General features: G+C 35.0%; 1 protein-coding gene across 3 annotated transcripts in view; it reads right to left on the bottom strand.

Annotated features, from left to right (window-relative positions):
• Nucleotides 1-6934: 6934 nt before the first annotated feature.
• Nucleotides 6935-20236, bottom strand: part of SRP54 (signal recognition particle 54) — a 40928-nt gene continuing 27626 nt past the window's right edge. For all 3 annotated transcript variants that reach the window (XM_047736506.1, XM_047736505.1, XM_047736507.1), the window contains 5 exons: nucleotides 16977-17050; nucleotides 16655-16763; nucleotides 11634-11804; nucleotides 8348-8443; nucleotides 6935-7459 (listed from right to left, as the gene is read on the bottom strand). In XM_047736506.1, coding sequence (XP_047592462.1) covers nucleotides 7368-7459; nucleotides 8348-8443; nucleotides 11634-11804; nucleotides 16655-16763; nucleotides 16977-17050 — 542 coding nt within the window. In that variant the 3' untranslated portion in view covers nucleotides 6935-7367. The remainder of the gene's footprint in view (nucleotides 7460-8347; nucleotides 8444-11633; nucleotides 11805-16654; nucleotides 16764-16976; nucleotides 17051-20236) is intronic.

Below are 20236 nucleotides of genomic sequence, written 5' to 3'. Positions count from 1 at the left end.
ATGTTTTTCTACATGTCACCAACAGGTCCACCACCCCTACAACCTTAAGCATGCCTTTATCTAGACCAAAAATTATTTTTTTGAAGATTTTATTTATTTATTTGACACAGAGAGAGAGATCACAGGTAGGCAGAGAGACTGGCAGAGAAAGAGGGGAAGCAGGCTCCCCGCTGAGCAGAGAGCCTGATGAGATCATGACCTAAGCCGAGAAGGCAGAGGCTTAACCCATTGAGCCACCCAGGCGCCCATGGGGGAAAATTATTTTTTTTATTCTCTGCTTAATATTTCTGTACACTTTCCATCCTGCATATAACTTTAACCTAAAAAACAAACCAAAAACCTTAAAGACAAAAGATTATTTGAAAACCATGGACATTTTAATAACTGGTTGGAAATTCATAATCCGTATTCTGGTAATAAAATCAAGTTAGCTTGTTGCTAATGTAAACAAGTTTTAGTAATGTGATCTAATGCTGCCTCATTGTCCAAAACAGCAAAAATAAACTCGGCAATAAATTGAAAAGGAAAATGAAAGAGCCAATTGTTAAAGAACTTATGATTTGGCTTTCATAAACAAGAACAGTTCTACATTACTTGTATTCAAAAGCCCTTTCCTCTTACTGACATCAACATTATTAAAAATTTGTGGAGTGTTTATAAATGCATGATTTTATTTTGCAAATCGACAAATGCCAAGTTATAGTTTTCAGTGCTGAGGCAGAACTTGTTTTCATAGTTTACAGGTATATTTGTTAGCTTGAAAATTTAAAATGCAAACCATATCCCAACATGAACTATAAGTACTTCCTAAGAAGAGTTACTTTTAAGTAACACATATTTAACACATATTACAATCTATTACAAATATGGACTGGTAGCAACAGAAAAGCATAGAAATCTAATGGTTTTATTTTTGTCATTATCTCCAGACTGTCAGAACTCAACTAAAAGTGGGCAAAGCAATATGTCAAATCTGTCCTTCATTCACCTTGTAGTATAAGTTGTATTATATCACTATGGCAAAAATACATCCAGGTATGAATATAATTTATCTACTTGAAAACATAATTGTGGTCTAAATTTATCACTTAATGGTATTTACAGATCTAAAAAGGTAAATTTAGATCTACCTGTTTCTCTGAAAGGCTGGGAACCAAAGCTGACTAAAATTGATAACCAGGCATGTCTATCAAATAAAAAATGAGATTTTCTTATGGTTTTCACAAAGGTACATATCTATTTTATCTTTCTTTTTAAGCTACATATCTATTTCAATAGAAAATGTTTTTAAGGTTACCCCATCCCTCAAATAAGGGATCATTGTCAGTGATACATAAGAAAAAATAAGATGGCGGGGCGCCTGGGTGGCTCAGTGGGTTAAGCCACTGCCTTCGGCTCAGGTCATATCTCGGGGTCCTAGGATCGAGCCCCGCATAGGCTCTCTGCTCAGCGGGGAGCCTGCTTCCTCCCCTCTCTCTGCCTGCCTCTCTGCCTGCTTGTGATCTCTCTCTGTCAAATAAATAAATAAAATCTTTAAAAAAAAGAAAAAAGAAAAAAAAAGAAAAAAGAAGATGGCAAAACTAAAAATGCACTTTAGGTTGATTTTTTTTTTTTTTTTGTAATTTTATTTTTTTCAGAGTTCCAATATTCATTGTTTACGCACCACACCCAGTGCTCCATGCAATACGTGCCCTCCATAATACCCACCACCAGGCTCACCCAACCCCCCAACCCCCTCCCCCCCAAAACCCTGTTTGCTTCTCAGAGTCCACAGTTTCTCATGGTTTGTCTCCCCGTCCAATTTCCCCCAACTCACTTCTCCTCTCCTTCTCCCAATGTGCTTTAGGTCGACTTTAAGCATAAAGAAATCGTTAAAATAACAGTAGTGGCTCCATTTATTAAGCTCAATTCAACAGGTACTGTGCTCAGGATTTTCCTTGTATTACCTCTTCTTCCTAACAGCTCTGTAATAGAGGTCCTATTATAGTTACCAACATTCTACAGATGAGGAGACAAAGGCTCAGAGAGATTAAGAAATTTGCTCATGGACATAGCTGGTAGCTGGCAGAGCAAGGATTCAAACCCAGGAAGTCTGATTACAGAGCCTGTACTAAAGACACTCTGCTCCTCTGGGAATGAAAATGTCAGAAATGGTCTATTACGGGCAGAAAATTCCTACACCAAAGGTGAATGTGATATTTGAAAAGATTTGGAGGCAAATTATCAAAGTGTGTATTTTTTTTTAAAGTCTATTATGAGAAATAGCCATTTGTAAGTTTTAAAGCCCTATATTTAAGAAACAAATGAAAATACCAAGTGAACATGTTTCATTTGATGCCATGTGAGTACACTTCTTTTAATTGGAATTTGGTCAGATTTTTTTTGTCATGGGGATGGACTATTGATTCAACTAGCAGAATTTTTTATATACCATTAGTCATAAAGTATTAGTTTATTTGTACACTATGCCTGAACATAGCAATCTCAGTGTTGAAAGCTACACATTATTAATCTGAAGTCTGAACAGTAGGAGTCTTCTGACAATAATCTAAAAAACTATAATAAAATAAGTATGTATTTGTAATTTATGTAAAATAATTTTTAATTTTTTATATTTGTTATAAAATTATGTTATATATTATTTAAAAACATATTTTTTTCTTTTGTGAGCTATAATAAGGATTGCCACAATTAAGGATGCCTTTCCATGTAATGTATACAATGACTAACACTGATATACAATACATAGAAAACTTAAGGGAGTAAGTCCTACGTTCTCATCACAAACAGATTTTTTTTACTCTTTTCTTCTTTATGTTGTACCTACATGAGAAGATGGGTGTTAGCTGAACCTGTTATGGTAACCATTTCACAATATATGTAAATCAAGCCATCATGCTGTAACCTTATACAGTGATGTATGTCAATTTTTTTTCAAAAAAACTAGAAAAAAACCTCATTTATCTCACTGTCATATATCATTATTTCAGAGCAAGATCATCCATTGTTTAACGCAGTAAGAAAAAAAATTGCAGAAAATCAAGAGACACACATCAACTGAAGGAATTCACACCTCCTGCACTTCCTATGAAATGGAGTGTTAAGATATTTGACAGGTATTTCTTGAACCACTTATGCCAGAAATGAAATTCTGGGACCCCCTTAATTTAGATTCTCAAAGTCAAAAGTTATGGGCTCATGAATATATCCAATAACAACTCTTACCTCTTTTGGGTCACTGTAGAAGAAATTTCTCTTCTTCAGTTATAAAATCATAAAAAGCAAGCAAGCATGTTTCCCAACCTATGCAGATAGGCAGACATTGCATGTTCTCCTTACTTGATGCAGAGAGGCAACCATTCTCTGGAAAATGGCTCACAAAACTTGAGCATGTGTTGCTAAAAAATATACCATAGTCACAGGATATTACTCCCTTCCGCTTTCCTTGAAAAGGAAAAGCCTTTACATCCCAGTGTCAGGGGAGTCTCCGGCCTCCGGAAGATTTTCTCAGCTTCAGGCTCATCGAAATTATCCCTGTTACAGGCAGGTACTGCTGTGTAATTACTTGAGTATTTTGCCATTTAGATCCAACTGCTACCGAGAAATGCATTGTTTTAGGCTGAGAGAACCCTGTAAGCCAAGTGAAGCTAAAAAAATAAATGTTTTTGAAGTGATAATTTCAAATGGATAGAGAAGAGTAATGAGAAAACTGCAGAGTAGCACAGGCATGCCAAACTCAAAAGAACTTGTGTGGCGCCGCATGAGTATTATCAAAGGAAATGTGCCATAATTACCAGCTTACAAGGTGTATTTTCCTCTTAAAAGTATCTGAAAATTACCTCATACTAACACACTAAGAGGTCAGTAAAAATGGCCTAGATTCTTGGGTTAGCAACTACCCAACACTGAGCACAAATATTACCTACCCCTAAATGCAAAGTGTGGGAAAACAACCATCACAGTAAAATTTCACATCCCATCTATAACTACTTAACATAACCCTCAGACTACAGAACTATCTAGGAGCTAAATTTAAAATTAACCCCCCCACATATGAGATACAAATTCATCATTCCTGTAATTTGTGACTCAAAAGCCAAGAAGATATTAGGTTTTAATGCAATAGCTTAATGTTGGGAATATGGCAATTGGATTTTAGAACAGAATTTTAAAGATGACAACTCCATTTCAAATCCAGTGAATGCAAGCAATGAACATTATCTAGATTGGAGCTGTGATGATGGATTTCTAGTTTTGGATATAACTTCTTTGGCTTTATTAATAATTATTTCTAGATTTTAAGGAAGATCAAAACTTATGTACATTTTGTTGTTATTTAGCCATGATTTTCACTGATACTTTTATTACAGCTTACCCAAATTTCTTGGTTACTTTTCTCATACAAACTGTAAAATACTTGATTTGATCACATATCCAGCATCAAGTTAAAATTCCTTTGCATTTATTTTAAATGCTTTGTTCCATTTTTTTACGGAAATATTTGTATGTTCTAAAGCTATATGTAAGAAAATAAAATTTTATTTTTATATTATGGTTTACTTTTTAAATCCTCTACATTCACTGAAATAAAGCAATAATATTATATTAATTTTACCAAACTAATATGCATGGTGAGAATTTAGTTCTAGTAAATTTTATTGCCTTCTGTATGTAGGTATTTATTCACAATATCATATTTCTTTTTAGCTATAGGGCACTATAGTTCTATTCAAAATGAGTACATTACTGCATATCAGATCTAGAAAATCTTCTCATTAAAATATACTGTATTTGAACAAAATAATGATTATGCAACACACTTTGAAATCATTTTTACTAAGTGTTTAATTTTTTCCAAAAAATCCCTCCATAAAATTGCAATGCATTGTGTATACTTACCTTATATCTCGTATGGCAGCAAATATGGTACTTCCAGAAGAATACTGGCATCCATCACATTAAATTGCCTATTAATTTGCCCTTTGCTAGTACCATAGTTCGTTGAAACTAATTTCTGAGTTTTTGTTTTATAATTATATAAACATTGAAAGCTTAGGAATTACACCTCATTTTATGTTGGTACATATTTAATTAATATTATAATAAAATTTAGGAAGTGGTGCCTGGGTGGCTTAGTCATTAAGCATCTGCCTTTGGCTCAGGTCATGATCCCAAGGTCCTGGGATAGAGCCCCACATCGTGCTCCCTGCTCAGCGGGGAACCTGCTTCTCCCTCTCCCACTCCCCCTGCTTCTGTTCCCTCTCTCACTGTATCTCTCTCCATCAAATAAATAAATAAAAATCTTTTTAAAAAATTAAATAAAATAAGATTCAGGAAGAATCCAATGTTATACAATATTAGATCTAGCTAGTGGTCTAAGCTGGGTCTATAACAGGTATCAAAAAGCTTAGCAACCAATTTTAACAACAGTGAAAAATAAAAGAAAATTTGGTCAAATTATTTGATTTTGGTATATGGTACTTACACTGTTAAACATCAGTACTTTGACAAAAACTGTGAGGTTGGAGGGATAGCTTTGCAGTCAGAATTTGAGCAAGCATCTCCAATTCCCTCATCTTATAGAAAAGAGATATGGAAGCTGAACTAGGAGTTCTGGTGTCCTTTGCCACTGTAATTTTTGCTTCTGAAAAATATAATTTGCAACAGACACAAAAATACTTAAAAAAAAAAAAAAATGACTGAGCCATTAAGTTTGGCCAAGTCTCTTTTCCTTATTTGGTCAAAGTGAAAAGTGGTACCCCGAGGATAGAAATCACAGAAATGCTTGCCCAGTAAAGGTGGTATCCATCAATTTAATTAGAAACTAATTTGGAAAACAATATTTTCTCATTGACAAATTTCTATAGCTGGACCTTATGTCATTTCTGCAGAACACAAGATACATAATTTATAATAGGGTATACAGTGTTCTATAGGGATATGCTAAATTTTTAGGTGGTAAAAATAATTTAGTGGGATATAAAATCATTGCCCAAGTAAACAAGAAAATCTGTTGCATTCCTTAGGTCATTACTTTTTTTTTTTAAATGTCATTACTTTTTAAAGATACTTCGGCCTTATAAGACCTTTTTATTAAAATACCTGAGTTATAAAAAATTAATACTATAAAAACCAGCTATTTCACTATTACAAATCCTTTGCCAAAGATCAATTCATTATAACTCAAAATACACTACTACATGATATCTATAGTCTTCATGATGTCAATATTAAGTATAATAATTATTCTAGTATTTTTAATTCCATAATTTATTTAAAAGTCACTTTTCTAAATGAAATATTTAGCAATCCAGAGTAACCAGCAACCAAGTCCACCTTGTCACTGTCTCATTATCTTTAATATTTAATCGTGACAGCCTAATATATGCAATTATTTTCCCACTAGGAAGTCTATAAGTTAACTATCACCAAAGAACATCAGTTTCATCAAGCAGATTTTTTTGGTGTGTAAGAAACAACAAAATTGGCTTTTCAAAAAAAACAAATATTGCCACTAAGGCTTCAAATATATGAGGTTAAAAAATGGAAGCTATATACAAAACATTATATTATAAACTAAATTCACAATTTCAATTTTAAATGGCAGCTTGAGATTTTTCTATGGCAAAATTAACGTAATTATTCTAGGTAAACAAAAATTCCTACTACTAATGGTTAAGTTATTCTACCATATTTCTGATTAAAGATAGACTTGTAGGATTAGGTTTGTTTTGTTTTTAAGTAAGCTCTAAACCCAGCATGGAGCCCAACAAAGGGCTTGACTGAGATCAAGAGTCAGAAGAGGCTTAACAAACTGAGCCATCCAGGCACCTTATAAGACTAGTTTTAAGTGACATACAGCCATTGGTTTTTCCCTCTGCCTTTTAATGTGATCCACTGTCATATTTAAATTATAAAGGAAATTAACAACCCCTTAATTTATAACGAGTTTGAAGTTTATTTTACAGCACTTTTATTGAGACATCATGTAACTACTGACCAGGACTGTTTACAAATGTAGTGCTTGGCCTTTGAGACAATTAAAAACTTTTAAGTACTAAATTTTACATCATGATTTGTTTAACTTAAGAAGTATTATGATGGTGAAAACTAACAGAAGAAAATCTAAAGCAAAAATATAATGATTTCCACAAAAACTATATATTCCTCCCTCATATCAAAGGGAGGAAAGTAGGAAGGAAAGAAGAAGAAAAGGAGAGAGGGAAAAAATAGATGAAAAGAGAAAGAAAAATGGCAAGACAGGCAAGAAAAATACTTTTTTTTTTCTGTTTGCAAAAAGGAGGGAAACTCTGAGGTCTCAGCAAATAATGTAATCAACTGAGTCAGTTTATATTAAGGCATCTTCTTTACATATTATTGAATCCCATCATGCCTTTCATATTGCCAGCAGCACCCTGTTGAAATTGCCTCATCATTGACTGAAGTCCTGCCATACCACCTAGAGTAAAAATAGAGTAAAATCAGGTAATTATTAGGTGGCACTTGAAACATGTATTATTCTTACCAAATAAGTACTTTAACTTCTAAAATATTTACTGGGATCTGATTACGATTTGGTCATCAGCCTTAAAGAACATGCCAATTAAAAATCTGTATTATTAACCAGCATCCTTATCTATAAAACAGAAAAAAAAAACCTACCTCATCAAGTTAGAAGGAATAAATAAGATAATATACGAAAAGATCTTAGCACAGTACCTGTCACACAGCAGGGAGTCAATAATTCTAAACAAAAGAATTTTTTCTGGGAAGTCCAAAAGAGTCTTGTTGTAAATAGTAACCAATTCTGGGGAGTGGAGGAATTGTTTCATAGAAGTTACAGGAAGAAAAGAATTAAACATCTATATGCCCTGAGCTGAACTAAATGCTTTCATATATATTAGCTCACTTAATTGTCACAATTTCCTGACGAGATATTATCTGTGATTTTACCAAAGAGGAAAGTAAGGTTCAGAAAGTTTAAGGAACTTTTCATAGGTCACACAGCAAAAGTATAACTGGGTTTCAAAATCCTTATATAACTTCAAAGTCTCATCATTGAAAATATCCAGATTCCAAACTAGGGCAAAAGGTCACTGGAACAAACATTAACAGATGATGATGAAGTATCTTGCTCAAAAATCACACAGATGGCAGCAGAAGAGGGAATAAAACCTCATTTATATAGCACTATTACAACCATTCAACTTAGAATTCAGATGACTATTTCCCTCAAATCATACACCTTTTGAACAGATGTTCATAATATCATAACAGAAGGCTTATTAAAACTCAACCTTTATAAATTAAACTGTGTATTATAAACTGGCAACAACTTTGTATTTACCCATGTGATGAAGAACTCTTGGATCCATCATTTTGGCCATTTGTTGATTCAGTTTTGCCATCTGTGACTGACTCACATTCTTAGACATGTCACCACCTGGGGGGAAAAGAAAAAAGTTTTGAGGAGAATGCAATATAATCAGAGTATTGTAGAAAGTTTAATGAATTGAGGAAAATTTTTAAAAAATCACCTACAACCATACTACGCTTACACATTATTTCTCTTCTAATCTTTATCTCAATTACATACATATTTTTGAGAAAGAACAAGGGAAATTCTATACTAAGGGGCATTTAAGGGATTTTTTAAGGGCTATGATTTTTGTTACTACAGAACTGTATCCAGTGATTCTTGACAGTAAGCTACAACAATGTTTAAAAGTCATATGGGAAAATGGCAAACAAAAACCTGACTCTATAGATAAGGGTTCACAGGGAAAGAGCCTGGGTTGCTGGTAAATTAATAGAAAAGAATACGACTGAGAGAACATGAAGGTTTGCATATAGCTAAGAAGCTATTAAAAATAATGAAAACCTTCAGAGAATGGAAAAACAAATAATGCAAATCCATTTACCAATGAATTTCCACACACTTAACTGAAAACTCCACAGTAAAAAAGGAAGCCAATAAAAGAGATGCACTCTGAGGAAGAACAGATAAGAGCATCCTCTTTAGAGAAAAGCTGCTGTGGTCTCAAGAGACAGGAAGCAAAATAGATCACCGATGCAACAATAATGAGTAAGTAGAGGGGCTTCAGGCAAAATTATCTCAAAGGAACATTAATTCTGGTACTTCTCAAATGCATTATGAAAATGAACATCAAAGCTGGCTCATCTGAATAAATTATATGAATTAAGAAATATGAATAAATACATTTTTATAAAACATGGTAAAATCTGTGAAAACTTTTTCATGATTAATACATCGGTATAAGATGTGAATTCTGTATCCATTGGTAAATTGTCACAAGTGTTTGTTTCTGAGGACTTAAAACTTGTAAGAAATATTAAGAGCTTGGTGTAACAAGAATGTGTGTTACATTTACTGCCCATTCATCTTGATTGTGCCTTTACTGAGTAATCAGTGCTTAGATAAGTGGATCCACTATAGTTCTAGCAAGAATAGTCAGCTATCTCTCTAAAATAAATAAATCTCTTTCTTTCTTTCTTTCTTTCTTTCTTTCTTTCTTTCTTTCTTTCTTTCTTTCTTTCTTATTTATTTATTTTTTAAAAAAGCAGTGCCAGGGTAGCACAATTGGTTATGCGTCCAACTTGGTTTCAGCTCAGGTCATGATCTGAAAGTCGTCAGATTGGGTTCCCTGCTTAGCGCAGTGTCTGCTTGAGATTCTCTCTTCCTCTCCCTCTGCACCCCACCCCCCCACTTGTGCTCTCTTTCTCTCTTATTTTTTTAAAGATTTTATTTATTTATTTGAGAAACAGCAAGAGAGAGGAAGAGAGAGAAAGCATGAGCAGAGGAGGGGCAGGTAGAGAGGAAGAGGCAGACTCCCTGCTGAGCAGGGAGCCAGATGTAGGGCTTGATCCCAGGACCCTCGAATCATGACTTAAGCTAAAGGTAGACGCTTAACTGACTGAGCCACCCAGATGCCCCTCTCTTTCTCCCTCTAAAATAAGTAAAAAACTCTTTAAAAAAAATAGGGTTATTTGGGAAAGATGTTAAACTGACATGTGTTTAATAATCACTATTTGAAATAGCATGTGATGTGAGGAATTATAACCAATCTTAAACATGTTTGTCTAACTTTCCTCCCTGTCACAAAAAAACAAAATAATATAGGGTCACCTGGGTGCTCAGCTGGTTAAGCCACAGACTTGATTTCAGCTCAGGTCATGATTTCAGGGTCATGAGATCGAGCCCCACATCAGGCTCTGCATGCAGCAGGAGTCTGCTTGAGAGTTTCTCTCTCCCTCTCCCTCTGCTCCTCCCCCAACTCATGTGTTCACATGCTCCCCCGCTCTCTCAAATACATACATAAATAAATAAGTAAAATCTTAAAAAAAAAAAAAGAAAATAGCATATAGCAAGCAAAGAAAATAAGAAAAGTATCAAAGCAAAGGGAAAAAAAGATACTCATCCTTTTTAGTAAGCTATTCAGTGGTACTGCTTCATTTGGAGATTATCTAATCAGTGTGTTTTGAAATAATAAATTCACTTTAATAGTGTTTGTAATACAGAAAAAAAATTTTAAGAGATGGCTAGGACAATTAGAAAAGTAAACTTATCTTTTGACCTTACACAGTACACAGCAAAATAAATTTAAGATGAGATACAAAGTTAGAAACCTAAAAAATAACATCCAAACAAGTAAAAAATGTAGGTGGGTATTTTATCAGCACGGCGAAGGTTTTTCTGAGCATAACAGAAATAAAAGAAAATGATAAATAGTCTTGGCTACATTAAAAATAAAAGCTTCCATTCACTAAAAAATACAAATAAAAATAAAAGGCAAATGAACAGTGGGTAAAATACTTGCAGACCTAAACCAAGGATTTTCAAGAGTTACTACAAAGCAACAGGGGGGAAAAATGAGACAAATGAACAAGGAACCTAAGGGGTGATTCACAAAGGGTATCTAAACTAATAAATGTATAAAGAGATGTTAAACTTGAGTAGTAATCTAAAAACACCTACTGAAAGAAACATTCGATCATTAAATTGGAAACATTAAATTATTACAAAATTCATTCAGTGTCTACTATGTAATCTGATTAAACAGACAAAACCCCTGGCTTCCCAGAAGACCACACAGGAACTAATGACAGAACTGATATTAATACAGAAGCAGATGAGCCAGCCTAAATATCCACTGCACAAAACAAAGATACAAGCATAACCTGAAGAATATTCAGTGATTAAAAGCTATATTCTAAAGAATATTTGGCAATATAGAAAAATAAGTCATGATGCTTCAGAAGAAAGCATTAGTTATAGTCCCATTCGCAATGGGACCCATAGGATTCTCTGGGGAGATAAGATAATGGGTGTTTTAAGTTTTTTTCATATACTTTCTTATTCTGTCTAAATTTTCTTTAATATGTATTACATATTCATAAAAAGAAAATCATTGTTTGTTTTTTAATTAGTGTTTATTACCTTGAATCTGAAAACAGAGAAATCACAGATCACATTCAAGAAGTTTAACTAGAACATGAAATTCAGCAATATGTTTCCCAATATTTGCAGTACTCCCCGGCTTTAATTTTAGTGTTTCAGCTTCTTTCTTTACTTTCACTACGTTAACTAATGAGGAGTCTGTTATTTTTCTTACCTTTGAAAAGTCCTTTGATACCGCCCATCTTTTTTACCATCTGTGCAAATTTGGTGTATTGTGTCAAAAGTTCTTGAACATCTCTTGTTGACACACCTGATCCTCTTGCTACTCTTTGGATTCTTCCTGGTTGCTTACTAAAAACCTTGGCACCATCAGTACTGTCAAGTTCTGTAGACAAAGATTAATTACTTTCATTTACATACACTTAACATTCATTATTAAAACAGTTATGTACAAATACCATACACACAAAAATAAAATGGTAAAACCACCACCTGATTTAACAAATGTTATCACCTGCCATGTTTGCATCTGATTTTTTAGAAAATTTTATTTATTTATTTGACAGAGAAAGAGAGATCACAAGTAGACAGAGAGGCAGGCAGAGAGAGAGAGGGAAGCAGGCTCCCCACCCAGGACCCTGAGATCATGACCTGAGCCAAAGGCAGAGGCTTAACCCATTTTTAAACATTAAACATAAACTGTATTCAAAAGAACATCTATAATATTTGTAAGCTACAAAAACAATAAAAAATACACATGTACTCACTCCACCATTTAAGTAAAATAGAACATTTGAAAACCTTTAAAACCCATGTCCACCTTTTCCATATCTCATATCCAACTGCCCCTCAGAGCATACTAGAAGTATAAGGTATATTTCAAAAAAGAAAAGTGCTTGCTTTAGCTCTAAATAACTATTAACATTTAAATAATAAATTTAGGCATCTAAGCAACAGAAATAAGTAAGTTCTATCATCAACAGAATAATGGTAATCTTTTCCATATAATTACTACTAGTATTTTAATCCTTTCTGTGACATAGAGTGAGTTAATTCCCCCCAGTGTTTTTATAACTCTTAGAATATGAGGTGCATTTCTTCTGGCTTTCACTGCATACAATCTCAGGAATGCGACAGACTTTAGTCTAAGTTTCTATTATATCTGCATTCTCTCTACAACATCCCCCAATAAATGGTCATCTAGCCTCAGTCTTAATGTGCCCAGATGACCCACTATCTAGTATCTAAAATACAGTAATCTATGCCATTCTATCATACCTGTAATTATGGAAAATCTTTTCACATATTAAAATAAAACAAATTTGCCTGGCACCTCTTCCTATTTGCACATGTGTCTCCTTGCCAGGCACAAAGAATGAGGCTTTCAAATATTTGAGAGCTACCAAGTCTCTGGTGAATTTCCTCTAGGTTACAAATTCCCAAATCTTTTGACTGTTTCTCTTATAACATGGTTTAGAACTCCATTTATTATTTTTTTTAAAAGATTTTATTTTTATTTGACGGAGGAAAAAAAGAGAGAGAGAGAAAGAAAGTGCAAGCAAGGGGGAGCAGCAGAGGGAGAAGAAGCAGCAGCCTCCCCACCGAGCAAGGAGTCCAACGTAGGGCTCGATCCCAGCACCCTGGGATCATGACCTGAGCCGAAGGCAGATGCTTACCAACTAAGCCACCCAGGTGCCCCTAGAACTCCATTTATTATCCTGATTTCCTAATATTTTCTAATTTGTCTATGCCCTCTAGGCATATAGTCCAGAAGTAAACTGAAATCCAGTACAATGTAAATAAGGAGCCCATTATCTCATAATAAATTTACAGCCATGAAAACCTAAATCCATCTCATAAATACAGCTTTTAAGCCACACCTTCACTATAAAATATTTAGGAAATATGTATTCTAACAGCTAAAGTGGAGTAAAGTGAAAAGACAAGCTATGACAGCACATCACGGTAAGTCGTTATGACAGAATTAAACGAAAGTCAGAAGGGGACATAATTTAAAGAAGAAAGGAAGTCAGGAAGGTTCCATGCTGATGGTTCTTCTTTAACTGAGTAGTTCTAAAGGACAAATAGGAGTTCAATAAGAGAAAGAAGCAAGGGACATTCTATGAAACAGAACATGGGATTTCTAGAATAAAAATAGTTTTGTGTAGAAGAAATGAAGCTTGGATAAGAGCTGAGATTTTAAAAAATTGCAAAAGTAGGTAAGGACAAGATTATAACAGGATCTATATGCCAGGCTTAGGAGTTTGGAATTCATTATGACAACAATAAAAAGTCACTGAAAGAGTCTGACCCTAGAATTTTTCTTTAAAGATTTTATTTATTTATTTATTTATTTATTTGAGAGAGAGCAAGCGAGAGCATATGAGGTCTCTAGCAGGGGGAGGGGCAGAGGGAGAGAGGGAATCTTAAGCAGGCTCCACACCCAGCAAAGAGCCCGACATAGGGCTCAATCTCATGACCCCGAAATCATGACCTGAGCGGAAACCAAGTCAGATGCTCAACCAAATGAGCCACCCAAGCGCCCCGATCCCAGAATTTTTTTAGAAAGGCCATTATTGTGGCAGTGAGGAAGACAAATTGGTAAGAGAAGTGATAAAATCGAAAGGTAAATGTTAGGAAGCTACTATATAACAATCTAGGTTAAGAAATGATGAGTGTATGAACTAACTCAGAAACAAAGGAAAGAGGGAAGATATAAGAACTATTTAGGAAATGGAACTCACTAAACCTAAGGTAATGTTAAGGTTCCTATATTCCACTAGAAGTGGTAAAATACTATTAGAAGTAAACTGTGATAGGCTAAATATATATGCATATTATAATACCAGGCAGTTCAATATGTATGCATATTGTAATACCTAAAGCAACCATTAAGAAAATTATTTTTAAAAATATATTCAGGGGGTGCCTGCGTGGCTCAGTGGGTTAAAGCCTCTACCTTCGGCTCAGGTCATGATCCCAGGGTCCTGAGATCAAGTCCCGCATCAGGCTCTCTGCTCAGCAGGGAGCCTGCTTCCCAGCTCCTCGCCAACCTGCCTCTCTGCCTACTTGTGATCTCTGTCAAATAAATAAATAAAATCTTTAAAAATATATATTCAGAAAAACTATATGTATTAAATAACCTATAAATAATAATTATTATTCTATAATACTTATAGAATACTAAATAACATTCAAGTACCTCACAGGAACATATAAAAGAAAAAATCAGAAGAACAAAACTTGCAAGGAACAAACAGGACAAAAATTAATTTGGCAGAACTAAATCCTAATATATCAATAATGTATCAGTTAAAAGAGAGTGTATGAGAATGTATTAATAGAAAAAATAACTCAATTACATGCTGTTGACTAAAACTCACTTCGAATGTAATGATACAGGCAGGTTAAAAGTAAAAAAGATAGAAAAAGATAAACAATCCAAACAACTGATTAAAAGAAAGCTCTATTAATATAAGACAAAACAGACGACGGACAAAGGAGGACATTACATACAAATGACAAAAAGGTCAATTTACTAAGAAGACAAAACAATCCTAAGTGTGTACTGTACCCAACAAAAGAGCTTACCTGACAAAAAAAATTATAGAACTAAGAGAAGAAGAGCTAGGCACTTCAATACCTTCATCTCCATAATCAATTGAACCTCTAGACACTATCAGCAAGGATATAAATCTTGCTTGACCCCAGTTTCTAGGTTGGGTGACTGAGTAGATAGGTATCTACCAGATAGATGGAAGTGTCACTCCCCAAGGGAGAAAACTGAATTTTGGATCCATGCCTCAGAAAACTTTCAAACTTATAAATAGAGATGTCTGTCCACCATTTAGTGAGCATCTAGAAAAGAGGTGGTCCAGAGTGCAGACTCTTGAGCCAGAATGCCTGAGTTTGACGCCCAGTCTCTCCACTCTGTAGTTAGCATCCTTGAGCAAACAACTCAACTTTCCTGTATCTCAGTTTCCTAATCTGCAAAAGCTATATAATAATGGATTTTAACCCTAGAACTGTCCCTTGAGAGTTACTATGATGATTAGATGGGTTAATATATATAAAAAGCTCAGGAGAGAGTAAATACTCTAGATATGGCTGTAATTATTAATTGTACCTACAAAACTTTTTGTAGTGTTGAAGACAACACAGATGAGAAAGACACAATCTTATTTGGGTTACTACGAAAGCCTAGAGCTCAGGAAAGAGGTAGAGACTACAAAAAAATAATCGGTCAAGCAGCGGACAAAGTACAGATGTGGATGAATTATTCAAAGAAAATGAGCAGAATGAGGAGAAACACTGGCTGAGGACAGAACCTGTAGTATACAGTCATTTTAGGGGCAGGCTGAAAAAGTAACTGGGTTAACAAGAAAGGTAAGGGTAAAATTAGTGAGATGGCATGATAGAAGACTGAAAAAAAGCCAATGCTTAAAGGTCAAGAAAAAGACTGACTGAAAAAAATCCACTGGAGCAGCTCAGTAGGTTACTGGAACTCTTTTTATGATCTGTTTCCATGCGGTGGTGGGGAAAGAAGTTAGATTTCAGTAGCTTGAGAAAAATACAAACTGTTCTTCTAAGAAGTTTGACTGAAAAGAGGAAAAAAAAAAGAATAAAAAAGCATGAGGGAGGATAGCCCAGAACACCTGAACTTAAGAATGTTTATATGCTGATGGGGGGGAAAAGTCAGTAGGTAAGAAGAGACTGGAGATACTGGAAAGGATTTTATTGAGGGTCTACTTTCCCTCTTCTGCTCACTCCTCCCCAACTTGTGCACGCACACACTCTCTCTCCCTCTAAAAAAAAAAAAAGACTGAAACCTTGAGAGCTTCAGTGCCAAGTAAGTTTGTAAACATTGCTTAAACTATCTCTCTTACAGATTCCCAATTCATGTTAGCATATGACTATACTGAGGAGACTTATAATAAATAATCTTAATAGTTTTTTAACCCAGAATTCCCTCACATTCATTTGACTACGGAACTCTCAAGTTATTTCTATCATCATCAAGAAGAACGAGCGTTCTCTGAAGAACATTTGGGAGAGTGTTTGGAAATGTACTAGACATTTCTATGAAGTCAATCCAATAGTCATAACCCTTTGAATAAGAGCTTCTAAACAGCTATAAATCTACCAATAATCTTCCAGTCTAAAACTTTTCCCCATCTTGTCCACAAGAACACAGTGAAACTATCCACTTGCAAATATTCAGAACGTTGTCCTTACCTTGATCATTCATACTATCCATTATCGTCATTAATTTCTTTAGCCTTGCCATTGACTCCTGTTCATTTCCTTTGCTCATAAAGTCTGTTCCAAAACCAGGGATCATCCCCTGAAATAAATATATTTCAACATAAAAATCAACAAGAGCTTGAAAATAAATTGTTCTGAATGTTCACATTCAACTACTGGCTTTATTTTTGACACTAAGTTTTTAAAATTTTTTTACCCAAACAGCAAAAATAATAAAAGCAAATGCATCTATTTTTAAAATTTTTAATGAAAAGCAGAAGAAGAAAGAAAAAAAAAACTTAGGATAACTAACCAAGATCTGACTGAAGGGGCCCATTTTCATGATATTTTGAAATTGTTCATACATGTCTCGCAACGTAAACTGCCCTGAAATACAATATAAATGGTTCAGATATATTAGAGAATGTACATTTCCATTCAATAAAATTAATCTTTTCCTTAGTCATGGGTTCATCCTGAAACACACTTGTAAAACATCCAACTGATAAACATTCCTGAGCAGTCACTAGGGGCAAGATCATAGGGTGAATGCACTGTAGAATGTAACACAGATTCTGTCCTAGAGAAGTTCACATTCTATCAGAGAAGAGGGACAAAAACAAATATGCAAAAACCTTGAAAACGAGGCAACCCAACTCTACCCACTAGGATGACTAAAAAGCCTGACAGCACCAAAAGTTAAAGAAGATGTGGAGCAAGAAGAACTCTCACATGTTGCTGAGAATGAAAAATTGGCAAGACACTTTAGAAGATTGTCTGCCTTTTCCTAAACAACTTGGCTGTCCACAGGACAGGAAAGTGATAGACTCTGGATGAAATACTACCCAGCAACAAAAGAACAAGCTACAGGTACACGCAACTAAATGGATGAATGTCAAAAATTTATGCTCAATCAAAGAAACTAGGTGGGGGGAGGGTGGGAGAAAGGACATAACTCTAGGAGTCTTACAATATGATGTACTTACTGGGAAGGAGAATGAGCAAACTTTGTAGTTAATGGAAATGTTGTTTCCTGATGGATATGGGTTATTCTGCATTGTCAAAATTGACAGAATCATATCCTTAGGAACCAAGCATTTCACTATGTATAAATGAACTTAAATTAACAACAACAACAACAATCCAGAGTATTTTCTGTTTATGTCCTAAAGATATAACTAGCAAAGGTATTTGGGTTTTGCCATTCTGTTAAATTTAAGGGGCAGTACAATATTTTAAAGGAAATGTTAGAGCAGACAGCTAGAAATGCAAAAATAAACAACGGTAGAAAAAGTTAAGACTGAAATACACATTTGGCCATTATATAGAAGGGACCATTGAAGCCATGACAGCAGATGAAATCCACTGTCATGGAACCCAAGTGAAGAGTTTGAAAACAAAAGAAAGATAACACTTAAATATTGGGAACCAAGGTAAAAAAGAAAGGTTACTACTTTTGCCCTTGGTGACCTCAGAAATAGTAGAATGCTAAGAGCAGAAGCAAAATGCAGATACAGGGAGAGACCTAAGAGTCAAAAAGTAGACTGACTAGGGATATAGTTTAGTGTGGTGGTGGAAGCACTGGTAGGGCTCTCCAGTAGAGAGGAAGGTGGGGAAAAGAACCTGGCAATGAGGGATAGAATCATTTGTACAACAAATATTTATTAAAGATCTATGAAGTGCCAGAAATAGGTACTATAAACTTAAAAGGTGAGGAATACAGCTATGAAACTTACCTACATCTTCAAGCAGGAAAGTCAGATATCTAATAATTGTGATGAACAATACAAAAATTATAGGGTGCAATGGAAACATAAAGCAGAGAGTTGTAACTCAGTCCAGGGATCAGGTGTCCCTAAAGAAGGAGAGACTGAAGTATGAGTAGGAGTTAGCCAGTACAGCTGGGGAGAGGAGGGTGGAAGTAGGAAGATGAGAGTACACCTGTCTAACAGGCAAAGACAAAGAGGTGACAGATAGCAATGTACATTTGAGAAGCTGAGTGAAATTCAGCCTTCCGGCTGAATGAAATGTTAAGAACAGCATCAAAAATGATACGGAAGGGAGTGCATGGGTGGCGTGAGTTAAGCGGCTGCCTGCAGCTCAGGTCATAATCCCAGGGTCCTGGAATTGAGCCCTGCATTGGGCTCCCTGCTCAGCGGAGAGCCTGCTTCTCCCTCTCCCTCTGTCTGCCACTCTGCCTACTTCTGCTCTCTCACTTTCTGTCAAATAATGAAATCTCAAAAAAAAAAAAAAAAAAAAAAGTTACAGAAGATGTGGCCAGATGGTAGAGTCTTTTTTTTTTAAGACTTTAATCTCTACACCCAACATAGGGCTCAAATTCACAACTCTTAGAGCAAGAGTCACATGCTCCTCCAACTGAGCCAGCTAGGCACCCCAATGGTAGTGTCATTTAAAAACATCCTAAAGGGGCACCTGGGTGGCTCAGTGGGTTAAGCCGCTGCCTTCGGCTCAGGTCATGATCTCGGGGTCCTGGGATCGAGTCCCACATCGGGCTCTCTGCTCAGCAGGGAGCCTGCTTCCCTCTCTCTCTCTGCCTGCCTCTCTGTCTGCTTGTGATCTCTGTCTGTCAGATAAATAAATAAAATCTTTAAAAAAATAAAATAAAATAAAAAAATAAAAACATCCTAAAGGCAGTGGGAAGCCACCGAAAGATTTTTAAGAAAGGCAGTAATGGGATCAGATTTGCATTTTTCAAAGATCATTTAGCTACAGTATAAAAAATAGATCCAAGGGGAAGAACCCAAGAAACAGGAAGATTGTTAGAATAAACAATCTAGGCAAGAGAAAAACTTGCATAATTGAAGCAGCTGGAGAGAAGAGAATGGAACAAAGATATTTAGGAGGTAGACTTACTAGGCCAGTTGACTGACAGGAAAAGGAAAGGGCAGAGTGAGGAAGAAGTAAGAAAGAGTCCACAACACCCGTTTCTGCCTCTGGCAACAAGACATTAGCATTCATTGAAGATAACAATCCCATCAGACAGTAGGATGGGTAGATACAGATATGCTGAATTTGAAGTATGGATGGAACATCCAAGAATGGTCTAGTAAACATACAGATAATGGTCTGAAGCTCCAGAGAAAAGAAGATGGCCTAGCATTGATCCCTGAAGAACACCAACATTTAAGAGAGAGATAAAGGCGTTGGTAACTGACAAGATAAGTGAGAAAGAGCAGAGAGGCAAGATAGTATGTGATAGAAATGGTCCACAATAATATATGTTGAAAGCTCCTGATTTTATATGTATCAACTGATTTAATCCTCACAACTCTATGAAGAGACTTAGTATTACCTACTTTTTACAGATAAAGAAATAAAGGTTAAGTAATTTGAAAAAGTTACATTGCTAAAAAATAGATCAGATATAAATTCAGGTATGATAGATTTAAGAACTTGAGCTCTTAATCACAACAAATATGTTCTACAGAAGTGGTCCTTAATGTGATGTGAAAAAAATGTGTGTGCTTTATGTCATTCTTTCAAGTTTCTTTGTATTTTATTATATATTATATATATACATATATACGCACACATAATTTATAAGTAAACAAA

The sequence above is a fragment of the Lutra lutra genome, chromosome 7, assembly GCF_902655055.1.
Source record: "Lutra lutra chromosome 7, mLutLut1.2, whole genome shotgun sequence".
Classification (NCBI taxonomy): domain Eukaryota; kingdom Metazoa; phylum Chordata; class Mammalia; order Carnivora; family Mustelidae; genus Lutra; species Lutra lutra.
Note: the sequence above shows the minus strand (reverse complement) of the source record. Positions and strands in the feature narration are given on the sequence as shown.